Source organism: Pseudopodoces humilis, chromosome 1, assembly GCF_049639895.1.
Source record: "Pseudopodoces humilis isolate 2021_Gansu_Grassland_sample_001 chromosome 1, ASM4963989v1, whole genome shotgun sequence".
Lineage (NCBI taxonomy): Eukaryota > Metazoa > Chordata > Aves > Passeriformes > Paridae > Pseudopodoces > Pseudopodoces humilis.
Genome location: NC_142200.1, coordinates 52,262,471 through 52,284,210, shown reverse-complemented (window position 1 = coordinate 52,284,210; position 21,740 = coordinate 52,262,471). Strand labels below are relative to the sequence as shown.

Genomic DNA, 21,740 nt, shown 5'->3' with positions numbered 1-21,740 from the left:
TTGCATCAGGAGTAGTGTGTCCAGCAAGACCAGGGCAGTGATTGTCCCCCTGCACGCACTTTGGTGATGCTGCACCTCGAATACTGAGTTCAGTTCTGGGCCCCTCAGTTCAGAAGGACACTGAGGTGCTAGTGCGTGTCCAGAGAAAGGCAGTGATGCTGGGGAAGGGTCTGGAGCACATGTCCCGTGAGGAGCTGCTGATGGGAGCTGAGGGTGTTTAGCCGGGAGAAGAGGTGGCTCAGGGGTGACCTTATCACTCTCTACACCTGCCTGAAAGGAGGTTTTGGCCAGGAGGGGGTCAGTCAGGCAAGCAACGACAGGACGAGAGGACAAGGCCTCAGGCCATGGGAGGTTCAGGTTGGATATTAGGAAAAAATTCTTCACAGAAAGGACGATTAAATACTGGGACTGACTGCTCAGAGAGGCGATGGAGCCACCGTGCCTGGAGGTGTTTAGAGAAGGATGTGGCACTTAGTGCCATGGTCTAGTTAACGTGGTGATGTTCGGCCACAGGTTGGACTCGATGATCTCGGAGATCTTTCCCAACCGAACGGAGTCTGTGATTTTTGTGACAGCAAGCGCTCGGGTACCCATTTGGTGGCCGAAGTCCCCGGTCCTGCCGAGACCCCGCGACACCTGAGAGCGGCTCCGCCCCCGCCCCGCGCAGGTGACGTCACCCCAGGTGCTTCCCGCCTCCTCCTCCCGGGGAGGCGTGATCTCCACGGCTTCGGTGGGCGGGGCAAGGGCCGCACATGCGCCCAGCGCCGGCTGCGGGACACCCGGTCGCGAGCGTATGTGCGCGCCCGCAGCTGCCGTGAGGCGGGGGGCTGCGCGCGAGCGGTCGCGAGTTCGCCGCTCGGCCTGCTGCGGACAGGCTCGCGCGCCCTGGCGGCCGCTGCGGCCACCGCCGCCATCATGTCCGCCGCCATCGAGCAGGAGTTCCAGGAGATCGACGCCACGAACGACTGGCAGGCGCGTTATCTGGTGAGCCGAGCGGCGTGGTCGGCTCCAGCCGGAGAGCAACAGGGAGGGCGGGGGGAAGGGCGGGGGGAGAGAGACCCGCGGACCGGCAGCGCCCGTGCCCGGTGTGCGGCTCTGCCGCCGCCTCAGCAGCGGGGAGAGCGGAAGTCGCTGGGCCAACAGGACTCTCGCCCTCAGGTGCGCGCAGCGGAGCCGTGGGCAAGCGCTGCGCATGTGCTCGCGGGGCGGACCCGGGAGGGGGGCGGTGGCGCGCAGGCGCGGGGCGGGGCGGGTGCGCGGGCTCGGTGGCGGTTCTTGGTCCGCGCTGCCCTCAGGGCTCAACCGAGCGGGGACCGGTCCGAGCCGGGGCAGCCGCCGTGGGGCTTCGCGGCTTGTGGGCTGTCTGAGAACCGGTGCCCGATAGTACGGATTCGGCCAAGGCTTGGATGCTCCCCTCTCCAGCCCGCCCCCGCGGTTTCGTGCGGCTCCTCAGGCACCCGTGCTCCCTCCTCAGCGCCTGTTCCCGCTGCCTTGGTCAGCTCAGCGTCTGCTGCGGGGACCCTGCCCGAATGCCGCTAAATAAAATACAGTATTTGCAATTTTTTTTTTTTTTAAACGAGATTAGGAACTTCCGAGAAAAACAGACGTTATGTATCAGCTGGTATCACTAGAGCACTTAAGCTTGCAATATTTTATAGCACTCTTTCACAAATGAGGAAAGAGAACCAAACCCCAAAGTTTTCTTTACTGACTTCAAATTATGCTTTTTCTCTGTTAAATTAGCAATTGATTTGATTTATATGTGATTCAAATACATTTCTACTGTAGTATTTTCGATATTGCAGTTTTGGATGTATCTTCATTATAAATAAGTAGCATCTAGCACCAAGCCTCCCAGAGTTTAGGAAGGGTTCAGACAATGCTTTCAGGCACATGGATTATTTCAGGCACTTTGGATTATTCTGTGCATTTTCAGGAGTTGGACCTGATGATTTTTGTGGGTCCCTTCCAGGTCAAGGCGTGCTGTGATCCTGCATGATGGCTGAATATTATGTGGGAAAACTGATTTTAGAATTCGTGATTAAACTTCCTTAAGTTTAATTCTTTTTAGCAAGCCTGCCCTCCCACGCCATCACTGTAGAAGTATTTCCAGCTATTTTAGTATTTCTTTACCAAAATATGGGTCTGATTTTGTGCACTGACGGTGCAGGTGCTTTAAGAAAAAAATGTATTGCATCCTGTTACTGAGTAATACAAAATTTACCTTTCACGGGAACTTGGGTGTGAATGCCAGCCAGATCCATTCATTCTTTGTGCAAACTCCCAAAGCTTGTCAGCCATGTAAACAAGAGAAGTTGCAGTGTGCTGTATCAAAATAAAAATCTTAACAGATCAAGCGATTTTACAAATATGTGGAGTATTGGTGCTTGGCAGATGCTACTCCACATTGTGATTTATGTTCTTTGCAGATTGGCAGTACATTTTAAAGAAAGGTCACACAACCAATGCTAAGAATTGGTGCTTTCTTTTGTATGTTACATTTCCGCTCATGCCCTTTCTGGCTGTGTTCATTGTCTGGGAATAGACTAGACTATTTAGGAAGTTTGGAGACAAAGATAGTGGGAACATTGAGAAGACCAAAGAATGCTCAGCTGTAATAGGAAGTTTAAATGCCCTTTGGGACATAATGATCAAATGTAGCAACATAATCTAAAAACAGAAGGAGAATTCAAAGTTAAATATTGTTAATTCTGTACTGTGCAACATTTCTGCTGAGATAGCATCAGTACAGAGATATAAAGACAGAGTAGAATACATTGAAGGCTGTTCTCAGTTTTATGCATAAGGTAATTCTGTATGTCTTAGTGAAGTTGTAGAAAAGGTGCACTCAGGGAAGAAATCAATAAAGCAGAACATTCAGAATGTGTAAACAGTAGGGTGCTTAAAATAGTGTGTGAATCTCAATATCTCACATATTATTAGAAGGTTTGTATTAGTGTGTGGGGAGAACAGGCTTTGATTCACATTGATATTTGTGACTCTAGAATTCTTCATATTGGTTCACGTTTAACTACAGCTGTGTGGGATCAGCCGTCAAACCACCAAGAATAATCCTATGGCCCTTAATAGTAGCCATAAAATCATTAACTGGTTCACTTACATTTGTGGGGTTTTATGCTTCCAGTCACTTTAAAAAGGAGCCAGCAGAATACTGCTGTTGTGTCTGGGTCCCTTATTGCTTTGGGAGATGATGTGCCGCTCTGAGGTAAACTGTAAGTGTAATGATAACTGTAAAGTAATAAGTGTATCTGGGGTGAGGGTTGTTTTGCTGTTTGTTCCTGATGCAGCACTTGCTTGTTCAGTGGTGCTTACATTTGGTAGTTTTAGCCTTTAGGAGGATTACTTTAGGAAGATAAATGGTAGCAGTTTGGCCATGATTGCGACATCTTCTGAGTGAAAATGACACTAGGTGCAGTAAAAGTTGGTTTAAAAAATGTTAGTTATTAACAATATTACTTAATTAGTAGTATGTGTAGAACACTATTTTTAATCAGGTTGCTGGTTACAAGTCAATTATTTACTTTGTCTTTTTAAGGAAATCCGACATAAATCCAGTGACTACCCTCACAGAGTTGCAAAATATCCAGAAAACAGAAATCGAAACAGATACAGAGATGTTAGTCCATGTGAGTATCTTTTCTGCAATAATTGCAGTACACTTACTAGACCTTCTCTTATCCTGTTGACACTGGAGGTGATAAGTCATGGTCATTGCAAATTTTGCATTTTGTTTCTTTCTGTAGGCCTATATCCTATGATAAATGTGGCATTTTTGTAACACATACACAGATGTGTATAACAGGATGGAGGAAAGTCTGCATGTTAAACTCATTGTGCTGAATGATGAATGAAAGATGTTTGCAAATCATAGTGTATGTCATTAGTGTATAGGTAAATTTTGGTGAGCTGCAGAGTAATGTTTTAGAGATATTTTTATCATACGGAAATTATTTGTTTAATAGTGCTTTATCTGTTGTAAAAAAATGAATATAGAGATTAAGTTAATATGCCTTGACTAACAGAAGTGTTCTCTTTTTGGACTGAGTGATTCTGCGCATTTTTAAGGTGGTATGGATAAATGCCACTCAATTTCTAATGCTGCTTTAAAAAATGCTTGAGATTTTGTTGGCTTTGCCTGTGTAGTAAATAAGGTGTGACGTGCTTTGTACTTTGACTAATTGCCATAAAATGTTCTTTTTGACATAATGATCATATTTCTCACGTGAAAAAAACTTTTTTTTAGACCAACATCTCTGCTAGAGAGATTTTGTGAGCTTCATCAGCTTTCATCAGCATTTTACTTCAGAAATCGTAAGCCAAAATTATTGCAAAATGAAGTGAGCTACAGATAAGGGGAAAAAAATTATAAAGCTTTCATTTTTTTGCAATATGTTAAAGTTAGGACAGATAAAACGTTTATGTGTTCCTTATGAAGTTTCCCAGAATACTGAAGAGTCCTCAAAACCACCTTGTTACTGGATCTAGAGTTTTTGAAGGATTGCTGGTATATTGGGGCTTTTCATTTGAGAGCCTGATCTGAATACCTATTATAAGATTTGGAGAAGTGCTGAGGTCTTTGTTTCCAGTTGAAAGTTGTGGTGACAGCATGTGCATAGCACTTCTCAAAATGGCACGGAAAGGGTCTTGGATTGAGTCACAGCAGTCAGATGCAATACTGCTCCTTAGGCTGCTGCTAGGATGCATCATTGGCACAGTGAATTTGTACCAAATGAGTCCAGTCTGGCGTTGTGCTGACCCCCTGTGCCGCACATTGATGTAACTGAACTTACAAATTCAGTGCAAGGCTTCCTTGCTGTGTCTGTGTGGCATTCCAGTGGAGGAGTGTCCAGAACTGAGGAAGATACCTCACATGAGGCAAGGCTCACTGGCTTTCACATTAGGCTCAGGAAATGGAGCCAGTCCTCTGGTGGAAACATGTTGGTCTGTACAGCGGCACTTGGGTGTCCCAGCTTTGCTGTCCTGTTGCAGCACAGCATCATCATCTTACTGATGCTGAAAGAGGTGTTTTATTCACTTTCTGTTTCATACCTAAGTTGCAATGGAGGTTGTAAGACGAGAAGGTAGGAAATTAGATTTGAACCCAGAAGTCCCAGGTTCTAGTTCTGGGTCTAACATCCTGTACAATTTCCATGTCAGAAGCTGTGTCTGTGCATTTATCTACAGTTTCTCCCATATGTGAATGTAATTTATGTTAAGAGAGTGAAAATTTACTTTCAAACTGTTTGTGCTTTTTTCTTTTTAAAAATATTGTTTCCTAAATAAATAAAAGTTTATTGTATTATAGAAGTAGTACGTAATAATACTTCCAGTAATACTTTGCAGATGTGACCTGTATTCATTCTTCTGCAGTTATTTGGAGCTCAATGTTTTCTTTAATCATGGCATGCCTTTTACAGTAATGAAGAGCATCAAACGCCTTTGCCTTAGTCATGGCAAAGCCTGCTTCTAAAATGCATGTTTAGCCAGTAGAAAAAAATATAAATTATTGTATTAATTCCTGGACCCAAGGCAAAAGCAGAGAGACAGATAAAATCTAATATTGAAGTAGTAGTTCAGAAAAGTAGGGCTCAGGAAAAGGCTAGAGCTGTTACACTCTGACATAATTTATTTCATGATGAATAAGATAGTGAAGTTTATGAAGAATGTGTCAGCTTTTAGCATTTATGAAAGAAAATGGTTTGAATTGGTTCACCTAAATAGCTTGCAAAACTGGGCACTAGGAACAAAGCTGTACCAGGAGAACAGAGCAGAACACTGTGTTTGAACTAGTTAATTTCTCCTGAATTTTACTTATGTGTTTTCAAATATGACTTATCATTGCTTCAGTAAGAAAGATGAGAGTCAGGAGTAGAAAAAGACCTGTAAGGGAGTGTGTGATAAATAAGATTTCAAGGTAGCAAATAAAATAATAAATAAAATTTCAAAGCAGCTAGGAGAAAAGCTGCATGGTTTGTTTACTCTGGTGAACACATCTAATTGTGGTGCATGTATACAAAGACCTGGTGTTGCAGAAATGTGAGACAACTCAGTCTCACACAATTTTGATGTCTCAATCCTTCACTTTGCAATTTTTGCTGCTTTTTAATAGTGTTTAGATGAAAAATGGGTGATACTAATGTTCTCAGATAGTCAAAGGCCTTCAGAATCAGCTGTTGAACTTTTAAGATCTAGCTACTTAATCATACTCTAAGGCATAATTTAAAGAAAGGGTTTTATTCCTCCAAAAGTAATGAGAAAACGGTTAATTGTGGTAGCTGCCAAGCCAGTCTAAAATCTGAGGTGGTGTGTCTGCAAGAGGAAATGCAAAGATTTCTTAATTTTACAGAAAATATGTTAGTTACGAGTCCAGGAAAAAATACTTTGGGTTAGTTTGCTCCATTTCAGCTGTAATACCTGGGACAAGTACACTGAAACAAACTATGTCTGTTACACACATTTTGAGGTAAAATTGATTTATCTTTGCTGGGAACGGCTAATCATCCCTTTACAGCTGAGTTTCACAGTATTTCCAATTTCATAAGTATTTTTGTTAGTGTCCATTTTTGTTGGCTAAAGATCTGTAGCATATATATATCAATTTGGTTTGGTAAGAATTGCTGGCTAGCTGAAAAAAAAATAGCAGTCTAATAGTTTGGTATTAGTCTAGAATAGGCAGAGGAGTATTTTGGCTTCATAGGACTGAAACAGGAAGTTAATCTGAAATAGGTTTGGTTTGACAGCCAGTCATTTCTGGACAGATGAAACCATTTCTCAGAAAATGTTGTTAACAGAGGAAAGTAACTTGTGAGGCTGTTATTCTTCATTAATAATTTTAATGAAACTCCAAAGATTTCTGTAATTAATTTTCCTTCTAAATCTTATCCTTAGTTGTTTTCAGAGGAGTCTAGTGTCTCAGATTGACTGTAAGCATCTTTAGAGCTGAGTTCCCAGATTACAGGCAAGAAGAAAATCTCTTTAGTGAAGTTGGCAGGATTTTTTTTTTTTCCTTTGAAGGGTAGATGGAGGTTTACAGAGTTTTCTATTCCTTTGTAATATGATGTGTGGCTCAAGAACCTGGATCATCTGAACAGTTTTGCTGATAGATCATGTTGCTTTTGGAAGATTTTGCAAGGTAGTGATTTCTAGGTGTTCTTCCTGTGGCCTTGAATAGATTTTGTGTCATATCTTTCAACCGTGGGCTTACAGTTGGCATAGAGTACAGGAGAGGAGCATGAGGAGTATTCTGCTTTACAGGGAACTGAGTTGGAGCTGATTTAAATGGTTTTACACATGGTGCTGATTAATTATCATTGCAGGAATGTTCCCTGTCGGTCCTGTGTTTCAAGTGTATCTGCTGAGAACAGGGAGATGTTCAGCCCAAAATAAGCCTGCTGCAGTTCTTGTCTGTATTAGAAGGTGACATTGATGATTTCTTTGACATTACCTAATTATTCTCTTAAACATCTTACAATGTGAAACATTATAAAATAACTCAACCTGCTGTTGAGTTTGGAAATACTTCCTTTGGGGTTGGGGAAGAGAGGAATTTTACGTGCTTATGTAAACTTTAATGTGCCTTAAGTTTTTTTCCATAGTCCTGCTTAGAAGTGTAAGGATGCTGTGCAGTAGTGACATGTTTATTTCGGTGTGAGTACATTTCAGTGGTGAGCTAGGCCATGACTGATATGATGGCATTCATTGTGTACAATCAATGACAGGGCAGTGACAAAAAGTCCTTTTGCCTTTCATTTGCCTTAGGCTATCTCTGAAACTTGAGATTGTAAATCTAGTGACAAAGCAATTTGAATAATTTAGCAGCTCAGATAGACTAGATTTAGATCAGTGAAATGGACGGGATTTGTTGGTAGGCGGGAAAGGTCAGGCAGGGTCACTGGGATGGCTTGCAGCTGCATGTTTTATTTATGACTTTCTTTAATCCACTAAGTAGCATTTCTCCTTCCTTTATTGTTAATAGCTCTGTATTTGGGGGACCAGAGACATTTCTTGGATAAAAGATAATTTTGAAGTTATGCAGTGTTCTAGAAACACAGTTGTTTTATAATGAAAACCTTTCATTAACCAATTGCATGAACTGCATGATATAAAATGCCAAACATTTTGTCTCTTGGTTTTAACTGGATCTGTCATTTTCTGTTAAGCAGGGTGTGAGCAGATTGATGAGCTTCTGAAGTCTTGGCTTTATTTGATGCATGGGAAGTATTGTCAGGGTTTCACTGGAAATGGCTAATCAGAGTTTGCTTATCTCAGACAAGGTCATTCTGGGAGTGTTTTTTCTCAGTGCAGGAGAAAATGAGAATAATTTTTAAGGTTTCCACTTCCTTTTCAGGCGGCATAGTTTGTTGAAATAGGGGAATTAGTGCTTCAGAAAATGAGTACTGTATTTTAGCTGCTGTGGGCATGGCAACACATAAGATAAATCTTATCTTAAAGACAGGTTTATCATTCATATAAATCTAAGTACTTTGGAAATTATTTAAATACGGGAAATACATTACAGCTATCTCACTCTCAAAAGTTGGCTTGCTTCAGTTAATTCAGAAGAGCAAGCCAGAGTTTGAATGAGGTTTCTAGGTCATTGTGTCCTTTAAGAACCTCATCCCTTGAAAGAAGGGAAATCAATATATTATAGTGGGTTTTTTTGTTTTTTTTTTGTTTGGTTTTTTTTTTTTTTGTACTGTGGTCTGTCTGCCAGAGGATCTTGAGACATCTCCTCTTGCAGGATCTCCTCTGTTTTACTTGGGGAGGGAGAGGGAGTCTGTCTATACATAGAATTAGTTATTAAAGGGACTTTAAAAAACAACTTGCAGAACTTTATTTGTCATGTTTACAAAGCAGAATTTATAAGAAGGGAAAAAACTGATCTGAGAATGTAAGGATTAAGGTAGGAAACCTCCTTAGAGGCTGCAGTCATCTGCCCCTGGCAGCAGTACAGCAGCTGCCGCTGGGTGATTAAACTGTTAACAGTGCTTGCTTGCGTCACCTTTCCGAGAACACTGGTACCGGTATGTGTGATTTACTATAACAAGATCTTAAGATTTTCCTGTTGGCAGATGACATGTAATATTTACAGAGGTCTTGGTTTCTTTCCAGTAGAAACATTTCAGATAAAGTGATACACGAAAGGAAAAAGTAATGCTTTCCTATCCTGGCAAAATAATATAAAGAGATGTATTTTACTTTAGAATGCACATGTGTCTTAATTTTGCTGTGTCTTGGCTTCGATAATATATTTTTTTTCTTCATACAGGGGTATCATAAATCTTTTAAGACTTTGGAAAGTTAAAATGGTGTTGCCTTACAACTGGAATGCTAATGAAAACAGACCAACCCAGTATATTTCTCATGCTTTTATATAAAAAATAAATTTTCAACATTTTTCTGTTCTCTGCATGTTGGTATGTGACTGCATATAAAAGCTAGGAGCTAAGGGAGGTAGGGAGAATTTGAGTGCTTCAGTAGCAGCAAAACAGTTCTGCTTTACTGTTGAATTCTTTACTTGAATGCAACAAGATCATCTTCGGGTTGCCAATAGCAGATAGATGAGGGATAATGTAAAGGCAGATCAAGGCCTAGTAAATGTACTTCTCCCAGGTTTCCAGACACATGGAACATGTTCATATTAAATCGTACAAACTGTCTGTAGAACAAGAGTCTAATTCAGCAGCTGTTTTTTGATTGCCGTCATCTTTTTGCCTATCCAGGTTTATATTTATGGATTTCTGAGATAAACCTTGTGCTGCACAGGCTGGCTGTGAGTTCAACTCTTGTAGTTGTGCTGAATTTGATACTTGGTAGTTGCTAATGCCAAAGCTCATGGCTTTGTGTGTTTCCCAAAGCGAGCCTTTTGGTGCAAGGATGGATAGGCTGGCATTTTAACAGTAGCCAGGGCCCTCAATGAGTTTTGTGGGTTAGACTACGTGAATTTAGTTTTAATAATTGGTACTGCATTGTAATTCACTCTGCTGTTGGTTTCCTTATGAAATCTCTTCCATCTCTTCCTGAAATACATTGAAGTTTCTTAAATTAATTTTAGTTTGCTATGTTTTATTTTCCCTTCTTAGTCTGCTAGGTGTTGAGCTTCAGGAGGTTTACAGTCAGTTGAATCTCATTTTCTGGCATGTAGTTGTGTACAAATTCTAAACTGAAAGTGCTGTTTATTTAATACAGTGACTGATGAATGACTGAAGAAGAATTACTTACTGCAAACAAGTCTGATTACCTAAATGTCTCCTAGATGTTCGTAAATCAGATACTAAAATGTTTTAAGAACAACCACAATGACTTTTTATTATACAGTTATTCATTTTGACAGTGTGATGATCTTTCTCGTATTAATGGTAGAATTTTAAACAGAGTCCTTTGCTTGCCTCTGCTGTAAACAGGGGAATCGTCGGCCTTGCTTGTGTAATTCTGAGATTAGACCATGTAGTTTGATTAGTTTTCATTTAATTGGATGATTTGTTGACTATTTTTGGTTTTGAATGTGACTTTTTAGTATTTTTATGTTGCATAATATTAGACAATGTCTTACAGGGAAAATGAAATTGATCAAAGCCTGGCTTGAATTACTGCAAGTAGATTTTATTGGTTTATTTTTAGCTGTGTGAGCTTAACTTTATGATTCTACTTCAACCTTTAAAACTTCAGTTCACCTAAAGTCTTGAAATTTTGAACTTAGGAAATGCAGTGGAGTAATCTGGTGTAATAAGACAGTGTTGTCTAGTGTGAGTTGTGGTGCTGTTGTATTAAGGAGATGCAGCTGTTGAGGGATGACTGTGGGGACCTTTAGGCTTGTGTGGAAAGCTTACTTTGTTTGGTTGGGTTTTTTAAAGAAAAATAGGTATTCCAGTTTTCTGAGCAGCTTCTATTAATAGCTCCTTGAAACTACTCTGATGGAATGCCAAAGGGAGAATGGGACAGCTGCAAAAGTTATGTGAGAAATTAGTTTCACTTACATTTGTAGTTTGCTGTTTGGGTCATATGACAGAATTTAGTTCTACTTGCTTGTCAGACTTATGGATGCATCATTAATTCTTAATTTTCTTTGAATTTTAGATGATCACAGTCGTGTAAAACTCCAGAACACTGAGAATGACTATATCAATGCCAGCCTAGTGGTCATAGAAGAAGCCCAGAGATACTATATTTTAACACAGGTAAGTAGTACAATTACTGGGTTATTACAGGGATTGAGAATCGAGGAAGGGGAATTTGTACATTTATAATTTGTATTTGGATTGTTTCTTGTGTCCATGAATTACGTGTATCTCATATTAACTGACAGTGTGATGTAGTTGCGAACAGATTGTTTTAAGAAAAGCTAAAGGGGATATTGAAATATGAGTAATTTACTATGTGTGAAGCTTCTCAAATATTTCTTGCTCCTTTCTGTTCTTTTGTAAATACATTACAACATTACTTCTACCCCTTAATCCATCTTATACCTTCTAAGCATGCCTGCAGTAGCTTTTCTTCTAACAGCACAATAGTATTGATGCTTAAACCAAAATATCCCTTCCCTGAGTTCTTACTGTTTTGTTGTTTGGTATTTTTTTCTTAAAAAAAACACAGCCCTTTTAAGTCCTGGAATGATCTGTGCAGTGTGGCTACTTTCTTGCCTACCATTTCTATCATTCTATTACTAATAATTAGTTTAAACTTAAGAGGAGGACTTTTTCCTGTTTCCCACAGTGAACTGTTAACTGTGCTCAAACACTGCTTTGCCTATACATTCTCATGCCTGTTTTTGTGTTTTTTACTACACAGGGTCCACTACCTAATACATGTTGCCATTTTTGGCTAATGGTATGGCAACAACAAACCAAAGCAGTTGTCATGTTGAACAGGATTGTTGAAAAAGAGTCGGTAAGTAGTGATATTAGGCCTAAAGTTGTAAAATAAGCTACACAATTTTAATACAGTTGAGCAATGTTTGATTGTTACATTAGAAGAACTAACAAGCGTTCTCACTGGTGTGCAGTATAATATGTATTTAATATAACAGTGAAGTGAGGGAGCTAACAGTTCAGTTTGATGAAAATAGTATCTAACAAACAGTACATCCAGAAAGGTGAAAGTAACAGTCTGAGAAAGGATGTGCAGATAGAACTGGTGAGGAGTAGAGGCAGTGTAAGATGTTCCTAGGACAAAGTAGAAGGTGGGAAAACAAGTGTCTTTAGATTAATTCTTCTAAATGTAACGGGGTACACAAACCTTGTGTTACAAAGAAATTTTTCTGCTGCTGTGCCTAAAAGCATTGCAGATTTTTGTTACAAATGCATACCATTTGAGGTTTATGTTTTTTATTCAGTGCAGATTAGTGAAAAAAAATTTGACTGGTCTGTTAAAAAGTCATCTATTTTCTTCTGCAAAAATTTTCCTACAGAAAGTTTGAGTGCAAAGCAAGAGGAATACAAGACAAAGAATAGTTTTGCATTGGTTTGTTAGTTCATTCTGTTGTGTTACTAGAACTTTCCAGTATTCAGCAAGCCTGGGTAGAACTGGGTGTGATAGATGAGTTCTGTAAATGTGCAGGTGTGCAAGTCAGAAACAAAGGGGGGAAATGCTGAAATAGCTGAGCAGAGATCTCAGTTCCCTGTAGAGAACTAGAAGTTCTCTAGAACTAGAAGGGAGAGGGAAGGCTTAACATGTATCTCAAAACACTTTAGCCATGTGATGAAATAAAGCATAAATACAAAAAGCTGGAATGCATAATAGCCACTGAAACAGTTGTAGTAACTTGGCTGTAAACGTTATGAACTTTAGAATTCTTCAAAGTGGGAGCAGGTACTTGAGTCTACTGTGTTGGACAGTGTGGACTCAGAATCTGCACGTGCAAAGCCCAAGATACCACGATATTTAACGAAGATTTTTTTTTTTTGTTTTTTTTTTTCCCTTCCTTTTCTCTCTTTGAAAATAAAAAATCTTTAGGTGAAGTGTGCACAATACTGGCCAACAAAAGAAGAGGAAGTTATGGCATTCAGTGAAACAGGTTTCCGTGTGAGACTAGTGTCTGAAGATGTCAAATCGTATTACACAGTGCATCTACTGCAATTAGAAAATATCAACGTAAGCTTTTCTCAGTCTCTACAGCTCCTATTCATGGGCTTAAGTGTATCATGAGAACCATTTAGCATGATGTCACTTCAGGTTTCAGTGAGCTTTTACTCTGGAAATTTTAATGCACTTTGCTTCTGAGAATGTTGAAGATGTTTGTGTGGAAATAAGTGATTTAGACCTCAGTCTATACATTAGGAGAGATAACATCTTTGGCATTTGTATACTTGTATTTTCCATTTGGCAGTACCTTAACATGCTGAATTCTAAGTGAAGGTAGTGGTGATTCTAGGATGAGCTGTAAGAATTAATTTAAAGGGAGAAACATGAGAGTGGAAAATTCTGATTTCCTTTGATTATCAGAAACCTGACTGAGTAATTACTGATTTTTTTAGTGGAAGTTTAATTTTCCAGGTAATTTAGTCCAACTGTCTTAAGTTTTTGCGGAGGAGGGGTAATTACCACCTGTAGATAGATAGGTAACTATCTCCTCTTGCTTACCTCCCATTTTGCTTCGCAGGACCAACCATCCTTTTCTCTTAAAAAAATTAAGCACTTTGACAATTGAACCAAGTTAATCTCAAAAAAATTGTTCCTGACCTGAGTTTGGGTTGGAATTTGCTGCTTCTGTTTCAGAGTGGAAGACAGAATTGAAGAGCTTGTCTGTTTGTTCCAGCTATGTCTTGTAAGATGTTCTCTCTCCCTATAAATCTTGCCTTGTATTAATTGAAAGTGCTAGTATGGCAAGTTTTCAAGTTTGTCGGAGAATTTGGGAAAGGAACGCTTGACAATGTTCTGCGTGTTCTTTTATACAACTGTTGATACATTGGTCCCAAATATTTGAATTTATAGTAACTATTGATGATATTCTGAGATAATCATTAATTCTTAACCTCCCTCATGAGATCAACATGATAAAGCTTGGCATGTTGTTCCTTGGTCTTCTCAGTGTTAAAAGAGCTTTATGAAATACTGTCCTGCTGACCTGAAGAATTTCTCTTTAGTGGTTTGTTTATTGACAGCAAAAGCAAAAGAAAGATGAGTAATGCTGGCTAGCTAGTGCTTAAAAAAGAACATCTCTTCCTTTTGGAAAGCTGAGGCAAGTTTTCATAACTGCCAAAAAGTCGTCTTTGTGGAATTGTTTGGCTGATGTTGGCCCTTACTTTTAAACATCCTATTTTCAAAGGATGCAATTTTCTTTACATGTATATGTTTGAACATACCATTAACTGGAAAATGCAGAAATGTCTCTAGGAACAGTGTAATGTATACTGCAGTAGACTTTAGAGTTGGAGCACTTAAATTTCTGGGTTTGTTTTGGACCAAAAGTGCAGGCCTGTCAGCACTGTACAGAGTTTCTTGTGTGTCATTGTCCTGGTTTAAGATGGCAAACCCAGGTCAGTCATATAAATCAGTTTCACAAATACCAATCTTTCTGTAATTAATATTTATTTATATTTATCTCTAGCACTCTGGTAAGGCTTCATGAATGTTAACTTGAAAGCATAATTCTTGTAGAAGAAGCATAACATACTTGGTTACTCAAGCAAAAAAAGCTACATAGTTTCTAGTCTAACACTGTCAATGTTATATGCAGCCTTTTTTAAGAATTTGATAATTATACCATAAAACTTGTGGGAACTGAGTATTTGCAATAACTTGAAATGTGAGCTTAACTGTGTTTATATAAGTTATTCTGGAGGGGCCTTTGGTGGAGGCAGAGTGTAAGACATTTAGCCATTCAGTGCCTGGAATATAGGATGACTCATGAACAAAATATACTCTGAATGCCAAGAATACTTGAATTTTAGTATTTCCTTGAAAACAGAACCAAGGTTGCCTTTATAATGCAGCCATTCTGAGCTCAAGTAAGTTTGTCTTACTGCAGCAAATCTCTTTAAGACATAAAAAAAATACAGGTATATGAAGAGTAAAGTGTTTGTTTATATTGTTACCAATGAAACAACCTCTGAGCATGTGGTTGGTTTTATTGTTGCTTTTGTTAAAGATTACTTAGAAATACAGGTGAGATTGGGGGCTGTTCTTTTTTAGGATTATATCAAGGAATTTTTTTATTTGATTTTTTTTTAATATCTGTTCTAGGAAAAAAAAATGGTTCTTGGGGCTAGCACAGTCCAGTAAAGCTTTGGAGAGACAATGGTGTTTATCAGTATCTTTCCAAAAGTTTTGGAGAGATTCCTAATGTTCTTTGTTTTGCTGGTAATTATTTTAGAATTCCCTTATTTTTTTGCCTGACCCAGTCTGCATTTTAGAATACAGGCACTTGAAGCTACATTTCTGTCATGATTCATTTTTCTTCATGGGTTTGATGGTGTCATTTGTCAGCTCTTCTGAAGTTGAGTGCTGCTTTCTACTGTAATAGCTCAGATTCAGAACTGTCCCTTGAGAAACTTACTGTGAAGGCTTCCACCAACCAGTGCCTCTTGGAAAATAAGGGTGGAAGGAAGATACTGTGTCCATGTTCAAATGTTGTAATCATTTATGTGTGAAGCTGTTGAATGGCTGTGATTTGAAGCAAAGTCTCTCAGCTTATTGGAGAAGTGATAGTGAGGTTTATGACAGTTTATTGTTAAATCTATAAAACAACCTTTTTGCGACAGTGTTGCAGGAGAATTGTTAGATCTTGACATCTAGCTTAGGAAAGACTCCACTTTGTGTTGAATATGTATTTTTATATTGTTCTTTATTGTTGCTTTTAGCTTTTTCTTTTTTCCTTAATGTCACAACTTCATGTATTGGTCTTTAGAGTAAGAAAACTTTGTTTTCAATAATTTCTGGTGTGGCAACCCTGATATCCTGAGAAAGATACAGTGTGACACATAATATGAATGCTTATAAGCAAAACTACTCCACAGGTACTGAGGAATTCAGACAAGCTATGCGAGGGCATATGAGCATCAGGTCTTCAGGGAGACCGGGGATTGCTTGGATGAGGAAGTGGAGCAGTGGGATTTGAAATTGCAGGAGGACCCTTTCTGAATGTATCTCAGACTGAGTTTCTGGAAGTAGAAATACAGCAGTAGGAGAGGTTGAGGTCTGCAAAGAAGGTACTTGTTTGGGGGAGAAAGGACTAGGAGAAATGAGCTAAATTTGTTGTCACACTGGTGGTGTGATACTTCAGAGTATGGACCATTAATAAATCCCAAGTGGAATTTTAAATCCTCTACAAATAGCAAATATTTGGAAAACCCCATTAGTAAAACAGATTCTCAACTTAGTACCAAGCTTCTGTGTGACTGTCAGATTAAGGTAATGCAAGACTGCTTAGTGGCACTCACTAGCTTATCCTGTGGATGAACCAGAATGCTTGTGATGATTATTTGGCCCTCTTATCCTCAGGGCCATTTTTATTTAAATTTTGGAAAACATTTTGGCCATCATGAATGAACAAATAGAGGAGGCTCTGGTAAAAGCTGATTTATGATTTTAAATTTCAGTTTATAGAATATTGCCATTATTGCATGCCTCTTCATTTTTATATGACCACATTAGTTGTAAATGAAATTAAGGTGTGTTCATTAAATATGGGACCACTGTAGGGTTGTTGGTGTGTTACATCTTCATGTATTTGACCATTTCAGTAGCACTTTGATTATGGCTTTTATAAGGAGGGTGTGAAACTTGACAGACCAGCATTTTTTGTTGTCCCCTGTTTTACCTGACCCTGAAGGCACCAACTTAACCTTTGAGCATTTTGGTAGCATTTTATTCATGTTCAAACTCCCAGGTGACTGAACAACCTGAAGTTACTCTTAAGATTTTTGCTCTTTTTTTTTTTTCAAGTGATTGGATAGTCACTCTAAAAAGATTATGGCAAAGCTTGTTTTGCTGGAAGTTAACCTAATGGGATATTCTTTTTCTGCTCAAGTGTTCATGTGGATCTCTGTAACTTAGAGCTTGTGCTTTGATCGTCCTTTGATCGTACTGTTGGCGTTTCCAGCAGTCAGTGCAGAACTGTGCAGTGTGGTGGCAGCTTTACAAGTTCATCAGGTTTAGATGTCTTGGTTATTTATGGAAAGCTTATCCCAGTAGTTTGTAAAATTTCCACAGTGTTGCCCCATCATTATTCAAGGGGGGTTTGTTGTTTGTTTGGGTTTTGATTTGTTTGTTTGTTTTTTGGTAGCTTGTTTTAGGGAATAAATCTTTGAAAAGTGCATTGTAGTAACCATAGATCAAGCTGGTTTGCAGTTACCATGCAGAAATATGTCCTTCATGTATAACATAAAATTTTATATTGCTGCCTGAATCTTGAAGTCTAGGGGATTTTATTTTAAAAGATTAGCTAGTTTCCTGGTAACACTTCAGATTAAATTAGTTGTTTTTGTTTGAATTTTTGTCAATTAACATTTGTTAATCAAAAAGCCACTTCTCGTAACAGTCCCACGTCACTTCATGTAAGTGCTGCATGGCTCAGTGACTGGGAGTTGTTTAAGAAAGGGTGGTACAGATCCTCACAAAGGCAGTGTTTCAGCTGTACAGCTTGACTGCCAAGCGCCACTTGAAAGAGCCATTCTGTTTAAGAGAGCAATGTGGGAGGTTTGAAATACTCAAATGGGATTTGGCTGTAGGATTAGAGATTGTGAATTCAAAGATGACCAGCTGGTTCCAGTGCCTCGCAATGGGACTCTTGTAGAGAGATGAAGAGACTAGGTATTTTTACAATGAGCTGAAGGGATGTAAAATCATGGGATGGTTAAAGCCTTCATACAAGAAAGGAAAGAAAAACATAATTCTGTGGGTTAGAGCAGAGTGACATGTACAAGAGCACAGTTTAATCTCTCTTTTAGAAGTAACTATTTCAGATTAGTATATAAGAAGGGTGACACTTAGCCATACTTCATTCTTTTTCTTTAGGAAGAAGATGCCAGTGCTTGTTATGGATGGGACTGGGGTAAAAAAACCACACAAAAGAATCCCCCAACCAAACAAAAGCCCACACAAACAAATCCCACAGGTCACTGTTTTGAGGTGACAAAAATCAAATGACAGTAAAAAAGACATTTTTTTCCTTCTTGAGGTGTAAGGGATGCTTTCATCTAGAATGCTTTTTCAGATTCTTAAAGTAGGGAGCATCAATTACCACCTACAAAGACTGTCTAGATTCACAAGAAGCAACTTCAACCTTTACTTAGCATGTACATTTAGCTCACCTCTCCAGTTTTCTTCTTAATTTTGTATCTAAAGTGATGAATTATTTTTCTTAGAAATAGAGGAAATTGCGTAAGTGTTACTTCCAGATTTCTTACGAAAAATGTGTCTTCATGATTTTTAAACACACAGGTCATTCAGTTAATTTGTGAGTTAACTTGCTACTTGAAAAACTAGGTACAGAAGGGCAGTAGGAGAGAAAATGTGAACTCTTTAATGCTTTCCTCCAGACAAAGGGAAGTCCTGGTATATCTACACAATTTAGGGCCTGATACTCCTTTTTTCCCCTATGAAATCTTAATGCAAACTCATTTTCCTAATATCGCAGATCATTTTGTTATCTTTGTTGAGCACCTAGCCAAAAGACAAAATATTTCTGGAAGATAACTGTGCATCTGACAGTGACTGGAGTCATGCTAATATCCACTGTTTTCTCTGAAGGTATTGGCAGTCTTGCAGTATTGAGCATTGAAGGCAAAAAACAAGTTGGGAGACTATTTTTGACACTCTGGAAACCATGAAATGGATTATTTTAGTCTCACAAAGGAATTTCATAAGTTGTCTCTCATAAGAAGTAGAAACACATTGAGTAGATGAAGAACAGTAGAATTTGTTTTAATTTCATGGCTATATTTTCCTGTTGCTGAAGGAGAAACATAGCTTTTCTGGAATACATTGATTTTAAATCCTTTTGTGTTCAAACTTTGCCAAGGTCTCTGTAGGTTTCAGTCTATGTGAAAAATTAAACAACTGAAATAATAAATTATAACTGAATTAATTAAAAATTAAATAACCTAATTAATAAATGATAAAAAAAATAACATTTCTAAAACGCCTGAGCTAAAATCAGTGATCATTTTGTCTCAGAATCACCATGGCAAGGAGTAGCATTTAACAGCAGGTCTGAAGTGAGTTCCATAAAAATATGATCCAAATTTCATATACCTACTTTCTTGCTGTCATTTCAGTACTTGTGGTTATTTGGTTGTGTTAGGAGAGGAACTCTAACAGAGCGGTTCTAAAGCAGCTGTATGATTTTGGAATCCTTCTTTTTTTACTTAAAAAAGATATATGTCCAGCAGAAGTCTTGCTAGGCATCCTGCTGTATGGGTTTTATAGCCTTTTCCAGGAAGGAACGTTTCCTGCTCCTCTCAATAATGTGGTTAGTATAAAGGAGATGTAATACCTCTTGGCAGTAAAACTTGCTCTAAGCAAGAATGCAGTGTGTACAATGCTGACATGGGTTTTTTCAGTCATGTTATTTCTAGCTGCCTAGTAACTGTTGTCGCCCATTGAACTGCGTTATTGGTAGACAAAGATATTTGTGAGTAAGTAGTAAAGCAAACCAAACATAATACTGGAAGTTTGAGAAGAAGAAAAAATATGCATGTGGTAATAATTGCCAAGGAGAAAATTACCAACTCAGAACTGCTTCAGCATGCGCTGTTGGTTGTCGTCCAGCTTAAAGCAAGTTACTGGGATGTTTGTCTTAATGGGAGGTTTAAAATAGAAAATAGTTGTTGATAGAGACTGGGGAAATGTGCGCTAACTGAGCTAAAGAATAATGCTTTCTAGTTCTAGTGTTTATTTGTTTTCACTTCTAGAGTGGTGAGTCCAGGATGATCTCTCATTTTCATTATACTACATGGCCAGACTTTGGAGTTCCTGAATCCCCAGCTTCATTCCTGAACTTCCTGTTTAAAGTCAGAGAATCTGGTTCATTGAGTCCCGAACACGGACCTGCAGTAGTTCACTGCAGTGCGGGAATAGGACGTTCCGGCACATTTTCGTTAGTAGATACTTGTCTTGTTCTGGTAAGTGTTTGCATTTTCTCTGTCGCCCTTTCCCTTCTCCTGACACCCTGCCAGCCTTCCCAATATGGGTTTTTTGGTCAGAAGTCTTTAAAAACATTGAAGTTAATGACATTCCTGTGGAAACTTAAATTAAGACATGAGGCTTTTTTTTTCTTCTCATATTTTGATGGCAAAAACACAGCTCTTGAAATGCATTTAAAAATCCCCCTTGAAGTACCCCAGGACTATTATATATTCTCAAAGCTTCCTGGAAAGTAAATTGTAAACATTCTTTTCTTTTTATGCAAGATGTGCTTAGAAAGGTTGAAGATTGGTTGTTTTTTTTAATATGATACAAGCTGGTGAATATATATTGATATGATTGAATCTACAAGTCTTTTTCTCCAGAGCCATTTTCTTAACCATGGAGAAAAATTGTTATTGTTATCTGAACTAGGATGAGAAGTCAGGCTTGCCTCTGATTTTCCTGCAGTGTGTAGTGGAGGATGGTGCAGAATTTCCCCTGCTGTACAGCTCTCTGGGTAGTGGGGCTTGGCAGCCAGTTCCAGTGCCACATGGATATATAGGTTTTTTTTGCTTACTTAGTGAACTGCATAATCTCTTAATTGCTCATGACATGAGTGAACCTTGAGTGTTAAATAGTATTTTAAATAAATTAAAATTTTTGTTGGGCTTGAAAGTCCAGACACAGAGTTTTCTATTTGTGCTTGGTAATAGTGAAAAGGACAGCACAGGTTTAACTGAAAAAGGATTTCAGTTAAATTACAAGAGACACATTTTCTGGTTTGGTTAGACCCTCTCAGTTTATTTCTTGTTGGGTTTTTCACTTCAGTTTTTCTTTGGTTTTATGCATTTTGAAAAACATAGGGGTATATGTTGATGCAAATGTACTTCAAAAACACCCTGCAAATGTAATGTGGGGACAAACATGTGCATTGCTTTGGTTTGGGGTTCTGCTTTAAATAAGGAAAAAGAGAGAAAAATAAGATGTACTTCTGCCATAGTCAGTCAGTCTGAATTGCTATTCTATTCAGAAGCAGTAGGAAATACTACTTTACAGCTCTGATTCTTACAGTCCTATTTCAAAGTTCAAATACAAGCCTGAATAAAATTGAGGATATCTAAATGTCTTAATTTTATGACTTAATATTAGGGTACTAATTTATTTGTTTAATACACAATCCTTGATTTGTTCATAATAAGTTTTCATTAGATGGTTTTAAAATTTCCTTCAAAAACTAATTAGAAATTATTTAAGATGGTAATCTTCCATATAACTAATAGAAGCATAATATGGAGAAATTAATTTTTAGATTGAATTTTATGACTAATTTTTACTTGTAATTATTTTTTATATACCATGACACTTTTCAATATAATGTAATTCTTGCTTTACAGATGGAGAAAAAAGACCCATTTTCTGTAGATATTAAGAAGGTATTACTGGATATGAGAAAATATCGAATGGGACTTATTCAGACTCCTGATCAACTAAGATTTTCATATATGGCTGTAATAGAAGGAGCAAAATTCATAATGGGGGATTCAACTATACAGGTAAATGTTTAGCTCCATGTATTTGAACAGCAGATTGCAGCAGTAGTAAAAAATAAGCTCCAGATTATTTTAAAACATGTAATTCTGTGGGATTTAAATAAT

At 38.3% G+C, this 21,740-nt stretch overlaps 1 protein-coding gene across 2 annotated transcripts in view; it reads left to right on the top strand.

The window, feature by feature from the left end:
• The first annotated feature begins 760 nt into the window (after positions 1-760).
• PTPN2 (protein tyrosine phosphatase non-receptor type 2) overlaps positions 761-21,740 on the top strand; it is a 30,043-nt gene continuing 9,063 nt past the window's right edge. For both annotated transcript variants that reach the window (XM_005517279.2, XM_005517278.3), the window contains exons 1-7: positions 761-984; positions 3,557-3,647; positions 11,098-11,198; positions 11,809-11,907; positions 12,973-13,110; positions 19,872-20,081; positions 21,480-21,638. In XM_005517279.2, the coding sequence (XP_005517336.1) occupies positions 916-984; positions 3,557-3,647; positions 11,098-11,198; positions 11,809-11,907; positions 12,973-13,110; positions 19,872-20,081; positions 21,480-21,638 (867 nt within the window). In that variant the 5' untranslated portion in view covers positions 761-915. The remainder of the gene's footprint in view (positions 985-3,556; positions 3,648-11,097; positions 11,199-11,808; positions 11,908-12,972; positions 13,111-19,871; positions 20,082-21,479; positions 21,639-21,740) is intronic.